The sequence below is a fragment of the Clupea harengus genome, chromosome 22 (genome assembly GCF_900700415.2).
Source record: "Clupea harengus chromosome 22, Ch_v2.0.2, whole genome shotgun sequence".
NCBI lineage: Eukaryota > Metazoa > Chordata > Actinopteri > Clupeiformes > Clupeidae > Clupea > Clupea harengus.
The window spans coordinates 4,947,724-4,957,922 of record NC_045173.1 but is presented as its reverse complement, the minus strand read 5'-3'; the positions used below and the strand labels follow the sequence as shown (position 1 = coordinate 4,957,922).

The 10,199-nt window shown below is 41.8% G+C and overlaps 1 protein-coding gene across 2 annotated transcripts; it reads right to left on the bottom strand.

The window, feature by feature from the left end:
• Window positions 1–1,410: 1,410 nt before the first annotated feature.
• On the bottom strand, window positions 1,411–9,923 carry LOC105903909 (SMU1 DNA replication regulator and spliceosomal factor). 2 transcript variants are annotated; one of them, XM_031559316.2, is made up of 12 exons: window positions 9,719–9,923; window positions 9,072–9,282; window positions 8,765–8,917; window positions 8,503–8,613; window positions 7,853–7,981; window positions 6,948–7,067; window positions 6,235–6,351; window positions 5,704–5,831; window positions 4,062–4,188; window positions 3,737–3,904; window positions 3,124–3,276; window positions 1,411–2,777 (listed from the first exon to the last, which is right to left on the bottom strand). In XM_031559316.2, the coding sequence occupies exons 1-12, from the start codon at window positions 9,832–9,834 to the stop codon at window positions 2,679–2,681; spliced, it is 1,632 nt and encodes a 543-aa protein (XP_031415176.1). In that variant the 5' UTR covers window positions 9,835–9,923; the 3' UTR covers window positions 1,411–2,678. The 2 variants fall into 2 exon arrangements, with proteins under 2 accessions (XP_031415176.1, XP_031415177.1); XM_031559317.2 differs by having other exon boundaries at window positions 9,072–9,323; window positions 9,719–9,887.
• Window positions 9,924–10,199: the final 276 nt, after the last annotated feature.

The following is a 10,199-nucleotide window of genomic DNA, read 5'->3' as shown; positions in this document are numbered from 1 at the left end:
CCTCCATGGGTATCATGAGTGGTACGAGCTGGAAGGTGTGCCAACTCTACCCCCACCACCACATTTTTTTAAACCCTAACATGCCAATTCCCTTTGATGCAGAGGGCTCAGTGCAGCCTGCCAAATCAAGTCAGATGTTTTTTTTGTGTGAGGGACTGAACTGATGGACAATACTGATTTTATGACACTGGACTGGCAAAGGCCTTCTTAGAAGTGAGAAGGAGTTGTGAACAGTTCCACATACGGTCACTGTGATTTGCCCATAATGCATCCATAAGGCTGCTTAATTATGCTTTTATGCTTTGTTGTTGTACCAGTAACACAACAATGAAATGTTGAAAAATAATAATTATCCAGTTGTGTTCCATTTTGAGAATTGCATCCTCTCTTCTTTTATCTCATAGCAATGAGATTAGTATTTACCTAAATTAACAGACTGAATGTCACTTGTATGAAATGGTTGTGCTTGAACAATTATCAGTATGACCGATGTCAGAAGCAAACAAATCATTCCGACTTCTCCACTCAGCTCAAACAAGTGGCCATCCCAGAAAAGATATTCTTGTGCAAACGTTCATAAGGCTGCTGATGTTTTTAATAGCCATAAAATATCTGCTTTTGGATGTCAAATACCTTGATGTCAGTGCTCCACTTGCAATTGTCTTTCAGATAATGACTTGGTGCCTATATGTGTTTGTTAAATGTCAGTGAAGTTCAAATCACAGAAGAGTTCTTCAGTCGGACAGTGATGGTTTTGCAGGCTTCAAAATGTTGCATGTGTTTGCACATGGTTTAACATTTCAAATGTGAATTCATTGATTAGGTTTCACAAATAATGCACAACATGGTCTGTTGCCAACAGTAGTTTTCACAATAGATGCAAACGCATTTCTAATTTCCAAATTCCGTGACATGGCAGGCCTTGTGCACTGCTCCTTTTTATTAATTGCCAGGTATAAAAATTCTGATATTTATAGGAACTGACATAATTTGGACGATGACCTCAATTAATTCGGTGTGCCTGCACTGAAGCCTTACTGCTTGTGGTCACAATTTTAGGATGCTCATTGCACCAATGTCTTTCAAATCAAGAGAATGAGGGGACACTTTGTAAAGTGGCTTCTTACTAAACATACTGACACTTTAAATGTAGGGCTGACTTGATCTTTGTTTTTTTTTTATTCTAAAAAAAAGTGTCTGTCATGTCTATGGTATGTGTACATGTTAGTCAGTTCTATTAGGACCAATAAGTTATGCATTTATATGTTTTTTATTTATAATTAAATCAACCTCTGTTCATATTTGAAACAGTATTTGGTGGTAATTCCTACCTTCCATTTGAGGCTGTGTATCAGCAAACAGTTCCACTGCATATGCTTATGAGGAAACATAGGGAAATGTGCCAAATAGTTACTTAGCTTCAAGCCTTTATTGAACCGTGGACTTTTTACAGTATGGTAAACCTGAGACCTTGGCGTGTCCTTTTCATTTCCACTCAGTGATCCAGAGATTCAAACATAAAATCTAAAGTGCGATGCCAACTACTCCCCATGGTGGTCTTACAACAGACACAATGCTTTACATGGTGCCTATTTAAAGGGAGTACACCACTGAAACAATACCCAAATGTATTGGCATATACAAAGTTATCTGTTAAAATGATGTACATGCCAAGTGTATACTCTCAGAGCATGTGAATTAACTCAGCATATTCATATTCAGTCATATTTGGCAGGACAATGACATTTGCAAATGCATGGAAATGCCCTTAAAGATCCCATGAAATCACCGTCAGCCATAGCCATACTGCCTGTAAAACACAGAACTGGCCCAAACATAGAACAACTAGCAGTTGAAATATTCATTTGAAAACGTACTCTCACTGAAACCTGTCAGCAAAAGGCAACCAAATTCATTTTTTAAATATCATATTTAAATGAAGTGATACACTTTAACATCAACTGGCTAAAACTATTCAGTACACACAAAAACACAGGCAACATCACCTTAAATATACTACAGAACTGTAAAGAGTTATATGGCACATATACAGTTGGTGCTACCCATGCAGTGCAGATGTGGCATGCTAGCTAACTTCATGAGGTCAAGTGTTAAAACACACAGGTTGTCTTAGTAAAGGGCAGACTCATCACAGTAGAAGTCAGCATGCATAGTGCGGGTACAGACAGTATTTTGGAAACCCTTTTACTAGTCAATTGTGTTTCTTACATTAAAATTCAGAGATTTGATATATGACATTATTTAGTCACATGAAAGAAAACCAGTACAGTATGGGTCTGTAGCAACAGAAAGAGTCGGGATGAAGATTTCTGGAGTGAAAGAAGTCCCAAGCTATGAGCTATTACCCAGTCATTTTAGTGATCCAAGTGAAAACCTGTCCACACATTTGGCCTTCACTCCGTCAAGACAGCCCAGCCCAGTTCTACATCATCTTGGTGCTCAGACCTGGACCACAAAGGCCCCTACACGAGCTAGCTGTTTTGGGGAGAAAATATTTCTCTAACTTTGAGTGATGCTTTGACCTCTCAGAAACCCATTTGCCGAAATATGGCAGGAATATCGGCATGAATACACAGAGGTTCTCAAGGTCGAGGACTGAGAACACTAACCAAAATGTATGAACTGGGTTCACTCTCCAAATAACTCTACACAGCAGTTTAAGGCTTCCAGAGTTTCAGTAAGCCATCCTCACTGTAGGTAGCAATTATGTTCTTCTGAGGGTGATGCGTTATGCCGATCACATCTTTATCATGAACCTGTGGAGACACACAAACACACATAGATTAGACCCATGCTAAAGGCTGCTCCCCAAGTAAAACAGGACCACTGTAACTGGCAAGACACTGCTTCACCACACACACACACACACACACACACAAAATCACAATTAAATGAAAACTACAAGCAAATCTTTCTAATGCACTGTAACCTTCATCTCAGAGAAGCAGCCTTGTGTGAATGCTCACGATTTCTGACTCATTTAAATGAATGAATACAATTATTCAAATGTATTCAAATCGCATTCCTATCTATCTGAGAGCAAAGTGATCCAGGAGGTGAGCGGTGGAGTGCCAGTGTGTGTGTGCAGGGGCTCCAGCGTACCGTAAGACTTTTCTCCAGCCTGCCGGTAAGCGTGCTGAAGCAGTACAGCACCAGGTCCTCACCCACACAGTAGATCCACTCGCCTTGCGGAGACAACGTGCAGCACATAAAGTCCCCGCCTTCTGTCTTCCCCGAGCTAAAACTCCTCACAATCTGGAGGGAGGGATGGGAGGGAGAAGCAGAGGAATGGGAGAGGGGAGAAAAAGATGACTTGGTCTGAAGTGTTTTTGCTGTGGGAGGTCTGTCTAGGGAATCTAAACACCCACACTACTCTGTGCAACAGAAGCACATTGTCTTTCAACTGACCCAAGAACCTACCACAAATATGATATCATTAATAAATTTTTACAACACACATGATAGAGTAGATATTTATCCTGGAAATGGTACGGCTATGTTAAATCTGAAACTAAAGTTTAAAAAAAAATACTAGCAGCACTGCTGCCTGCTAAATATTTAATCTTCTGATTCTCTGTTCTCCCAAGGGTGCTGACAGTCACTGTGAAATCATTAAATAGAACCACACCTGTCACCTCTATAAAACATTCATTTGATTTAAGTTATTTTAATCCTGGTGTCAGACCTTTAACTCTACAGTCCCTGTGGCTCTCACCTGTCCATTCATGTTCATGATCACCACGGTGCTCGAACGGTTGCACACCACAAACTGCTCCGGGTTCTTGGGCAGCAGGAACATGTTGTTGACCATGACATCTACTCCTGCTGACGAGCCGGGCGATTTAAATGTGCTGGTGCATTCGCAAGTCTTCACATTCCAGATCTGCGGAGAGGAAGTATTACTGACTTAAACTCATGGTCATGTATCGTCCATTTCACTCCAAAGAGCTGACTTCAAGTGAAGCGGAGCACAAAGGGTGCAGAGTCTAAAGCGCTCAGACTGTTGAGCTGAGCTGAGCTGAGCTGAGCGGCCTCTGTACCTTGATGATGCCGTCTGAGGATGCACTGATGATGTGAAGACCATCTTTTGTATATGTTGCTTCACTGACAAAGGATGTGTGGCCCCTGAACTCCTTCAGTGTCTTGCCCGATTTCATCAAATTAATCCTTTATGAAGAATACACAGTGCCATACATCAGAGGGTCTCATATAAATGTTGACAGTATCACAAAATATCTTGTATTGATGGCATGCAGTCAAAGATAGCATATGCACATATAAAGCAAAATAATAAGTGAGTTGGATGGTTGCTATAGCGACATGCTCTATCTATTATCCACCCACTGAGTTTAGTCATCCCAAAATAAACTGCTGAAACAGACCAACTGTGACCAAATATACTGTATAATTAATACCAGCAAATTGCCTTGGCAGCTTAATTATACTGTTCCTATCTTGACGCTTGATTGACCACTGCTTTGGAGCTACTCCCACTTAACCAATCAAAATGTACCACGGCAATCTCCCTAGTCTCACATGAGATCATGAACATGAAAGGAATACCTGCTTAGGGTAATTGTCGTGAAAAAAAACAACAACAAGCCTACTGAGAAATAAATCGCCTCTAAACACAGAGCAGTGCATCAGTAAATACAACCTGCAGTGCCAGAATGAAATTCCAAAGCAACTGACTGCACATGAAGCCAGCAGCAGCAAAAGCTTCACGTGTCCTACCACGCTCTGGCTGGCTTTGATTGAGTGTGGAGGAGTTCCTATTTGTCAATAATAACCCCAGTGCTGCCTCTTTTGTGAGCTGCCTGGCATGGCGCAAACAGCTGGCACTGCGCTGGCATGCAGGCGCAGATAGGAAGACCAGAGTCATTATCCACTGGTGGTGCACGTGTCTCGGCACGCTTCCTCCCACACACAGTGCACGCCTCGCAGAAACACTCCTGAGAGGACAGGGGTAAAAGTGAGGGGGAATGATGATGCTGCAGTCTTCGGTCTAGTGTGTGACCAATTTCAATTTTAAATGAGTTTTCTCTCATAATGGAAGTCGAATGACCTTCAGTTCTAATCCTGAACTTGTTGATTTAATTTGTCTTTCTACATAGTCTGGTAAGGGTTTGTGTACATTAGGCATTTCAATAGTATTTAGAATAACCTTGAGTTTGATGAGTGACATCCCTAAAATCTTCAGCAGTGAGTAACAGTCTGCCTGTGCTGGTTAGGTCATTAGCTAAGGGTAATTAAACTTAAGTCTTTCAATAGATTATTCACATTTGTTACTAAGTTGTTTGCACTACCCCAAGAGAACTCTTTTCTCCAGCAACCATGACATCCTTTATTCAAATCAATATATCCATTCCATGTCACACCTCTGCACCGTAGAGTTCACTGTGCGATGGAACATTAGTTACGCCACACAAGACCTGGACTTCACTAAGTGGTCACACACCAGTAATCACGGTACGGCTGCAGTGTGTTTGAAAAGAAATGTGCAGTACATGGATATGCAGGTGAAACAGACAGTGACACAGCGATAGATTGAGAGCTATAGAACAAGGACTGAGAGAGTTTATGTTTATGTTTTTCTCTTGCCGTTTCAGTGAGGGTTCTTAAGCTAAATTGAAAGAGAAAAAAAAACAGAAAGAGAGAGAGAAACAACAGTCTGTCTTTAACCTGATGGTCTGGTCAAAGGAAGCACTCAGTAGTTGGTTGCTGTCCTTGCAGAAGTTGAGACATGTAACTCCTTTGCTGTGAGCGTGCTCAAACCTGCGCAGACACTGGCCACTCTGAACTCTCCACACCTGCAGTCACATATCACACCCAAAGAAATCAGAGCCAGTTGAAATAAGTCAAATGCTATACTCTGTTAAGCAACAGTACATATGAATGCAGTATGCAATCGGTAATCAAGCATTTTGCACCTTTTGGAATGTACATATCAGAGTTTATTCAACTTAAAAAGACTGAACACACTACAATGAGCCACATCACTGATCTCAGCTGAACATTGTGTGTTCAGAGCCTTATTAAAAAGGGCTAACACCACAAATACTGTAATCATTGTGTGTTCAGAGAACACACTAGGGACACAATGAGGAGTGTCAATACATCATAATGTATTTTTACACATTATGTTTGACAACTCACACATTTCAAAACTCATACAAAGTATAATTTGACACATAGGTTAAAGTACAGTTCGACCTTGATCTTGCCATCTTGTGACCCAGACGCTAACATCTCAGAATCTTGACTGAAGGCCAAACACAAAACTGCATCCTCCATCTTCATGAAGTTGTCCTGGGCCTGATACTTAAGATCCTGAGGAGCACATGCACATTGACAAACTGTACTGTATTACACTAGTACTGGAAACATACGAGCACACACGCATATATCACTACCATACTATTATACTAGTACTGGGCACACACTCATATATCACTACAATACTATTATACTAGTACTGGGGGGGGGTGGTCTGAAAAAGTCTGTGCTTACATTAACTGAAGTGCAAACAACGTTTGTAAAGCTGTTTCATGTAAGATTTAGAACTGTATGTTGTGTGTCAGGCTCAACAGCCTCCTTTTGGCTACTGTAAAAGGGAGACACATGAAGTGCTTGAGGTCACTGTGGTGGCCTGACCCATATATGATACCTCAGACATGCAATAGTAACTACATACTACAAAGAAGATTAACAAACACCAAATGTAGTAGATTTTCTCAACAATTTCTAACCACGTTGCCTGTGAAGATTCTCTTAGGTTTATATGTTGGGGTTATCAGAATGTCATGTTAGAGTAACCAAAAGTGTTTCTATATACTCACATCTACAACTACTCTACTACTGCTACTACTATCTACTACTGAAAAACAGCTAAAATAGGTATCAGTGAGTCTTCAGATCCATTATACCTTCCGGATCTTTCCAGTAGTGAAGTTCCACACCTCAATGAAGCCATCAGCGGACCCAGTGATGAGATACTGACCTTCAGGAGAGAACCGTGCACACTCCACATGGGACTTTTGTCCAAACTACAACACACACACACACACATACAGTCCCAGGAAACAGAGAGGATTGACTGTCATAACTTCAAAACATAAAACATCAACAGGCAAAGTTCGGAAACTTTCACTTTGTGACCTGCCAGACACTGTAAAATAAACACGGCACAGAGGCACTGTAAGCTGTGTCCTTAGGTGATGATGCATAGCAAAGGTGATAAGATTTGAGGAACAGATGGGCTGGCTCTCTGGCACTCCCTTAGCTCTGAGCTCTGCGTGAAGGGCAAGCAGGGAAATCCATCAGGAAAAGCCATTACTGGTGGTGGCAGCCAGAGAAGCTGTAAAGCAATTATATTTCTGTGTATGTGTGGTGTGTGTGTGTTTGTGTGTGTGTGAGAGAGAGAGAGAGAGAGAGAGAGAGAGAGAGAGAGAGAGAGAGAGAGAGAGAGAGTGAGTGTGTGTGTATGGGAGAGCATTTATATGCATGCATGAATTGTGTAGATAGCTGCGTCTACCTATGTGCATGAGTTTGCACTTGTACTAATGTCTCTGAAACCTTGCAGTGGCATGGTGAAAGAAAGGACTCCGCACACAGGGGCTGCTGCCACAAAGACGATGTATCAAACTGAAAAACATTTGCATAGTCTTAAACTCTTTGCTTATAATCTCTGACAGTAATACCTATGAAGCACTTCCTGGTTAAGATATTACAGTTCACCCTGCAGACTGCAGAAGCTGTCTATGCTCTGTGCTTGAAGCAGACATCCAGCCTGAGAATGACTCAGCGGGCTGTCTGGCGTTGGGAGAGTTACCTGAATGTGGCAAATGAGCTGTGTGGGGAAACGCTCCTCCTCCGTGTCCTTCATGGTTGCAGTGCTCTGTGTCACGTCAATAGTCATCTCAGGATGCAGCACGTTCTGATTCTGCTGCCATTTCATAGACTGGAAGAGAATGGAGAACAGAAGAGACGAGAAAAGACGAAAGGGGAGGAAAGGGAAGAGATAAACAACTGACTCAGTTCATCTAAAATCAACTCCAAGGGGTGCTTTTTATTTACATTAATCAGTCAAGACGACTGTGGGTTAACCAGACAGGAGAGAGGAAGGGTTGGTAAGACAGTGAGGGATGACAGAAAAGAGGCGCAAGTTGGAGCAGTACATAATCAGGGGTATTAGAAATGGCCATCCGTTCTATGTTGTTTATGGTCAAAGTTATTGTCCAAAATAACAGAAGCATTTAGCATACTGTTTCAGTTATAAAAATTCTATTTGAAAACATTACCTAATCAGGTGGCTTTGGAACTATTTATTTATCTCTGATTTATCAATTGATTTACTGTCTGAAAAATACTTTGACAATCCGGATGGAGCTGACTAAAGGTTTGAATGTCTAGTAATATCCTCCCTATTTTACTACTGACTTTCACACTGTGAAACTTGTGAAGGTGAAGACATACTCACACCTGTGCAAGAAGTCCCAAGAGACGCGAGGGAGGCACCACGCTGACCTCAGCTGCCAAAGCCTGGGCAACTGCCATCCTCCTCTTCTCCTTGTTACTGCCATCTGGGTAGGCCTAAAAGGACAAAGAGGGCACTAATCTCAACAGGCCCCTGTTTCACAATGCAGCACCAACTCATGCGCTCGTGCAAATACACTTGATTTCTCCCATTAGTGAAGCTGTATTTTGACTGACTGCAAGAAAAATTATGTTTCCCCACTCTCACCTCCCGGGGGTCAAAAAAGGGACGTGTTAAAAGGTTCTCCAGGTTGATATACCGTTCTGGCTCTGTCTGTTTCAGGTAAATCATGGGATCAGTTTGCCGCAGCAACGACCGGGCTGCTCCAAACTCTCTCAGCTCAATGAGTTCCAAAACCACCTGTAGAATAATTCACAAAGGCTGGTTCTTAAAGGTGGAATACAGACTCAACATTATTGTCCATCAATACAACATCACATCAACCACTACAGCATTATCAATATATTTCAAAAGACTCAAAGCAATAATTTTACATTATGTGGTGACCTTTTACCTGCTCATACAAGTCATTGAGAATTTTGCAGGGTAGCTTGAGATCCTGGATAGCCAGTAATACGGCGTCCCAGTGGCCGTTGTTTATGTCTGAGGTGAAGCTATCAATGCTATCCACTGTGTGGAGATACACGGTACTCTCCTCCTGCAGTGTAGCCAGCGTGCGGTGCAAGTTGTTCTCTTTCAGGTATTGCATGATCAGACGGACGACGCTGATGAAGGCCAACAAGTTAAACCGACCCACGATACTGAGCTTTATCATAAAAATGATACCAACAAAAACCAACAAGAATAAGAATCGTGAAGGCTATTATTATTTGAATAATGTCAGCTGAACTGCTCTCTACAAATGAAAAATAACACAATAATAGATAAAGTTTTGTTGTCTTTCATTGGAGACTGCATTAATAAATCAATCGAAGTCACCAGCTATGAGTCAGATATTGCATAGCTCAGGTCTTCCACTAAAAAGCATTACGCCGCCTTCTAGGGAAAGGCTGTTGATTCAGTAGCGCAGAACTCTGAAACACTGCAACTATATCTGAGCATGCATACTATTTAAAGTAAGTGGAAATTCGTGAAGAATTACATGTATGTTGTCAGCCTTTCAACATCGACAAACACAGTTAATATTTAAGATAAACTTACTCCGTCGTTTCAAAATCAAGGGACATCGTAACGAGTCGTCGCAGTATCGGTAGCCGAGTGATGCGCAAGACAGCGGTCCTGCCTTCTGTTGATACCCAGACACGTGAACGCTGCATGGCTGTGACCGCCCAATACACGTGTTCTAGTGTTTAGCGTTTTGCGTAGACCGCTAAACTCAGCCTCCTTCAGTGTGGAATGGTATTTTTCATTTGTGGAAAGGACTGTGTTAACTTGCCAGACACATGGCATCTACACCAGCGTCATATTGGGGCAATGTTGCATTATATGGTGTTGAATGAGTCGTATCAGTGCAGCCTCTTGCACGGCAAAATCATTTTAAAACCTAAAGACGACATTTTCTATGGTTATGGTTATAACGCTTGGTATTGCATACTCAGTGGTCTGGAGTCATTCCTGAAGGTCGGTGTAGATTTAGACTTATGCTTATCGGCACACCGTACATTTCTCAATCACTGTTACT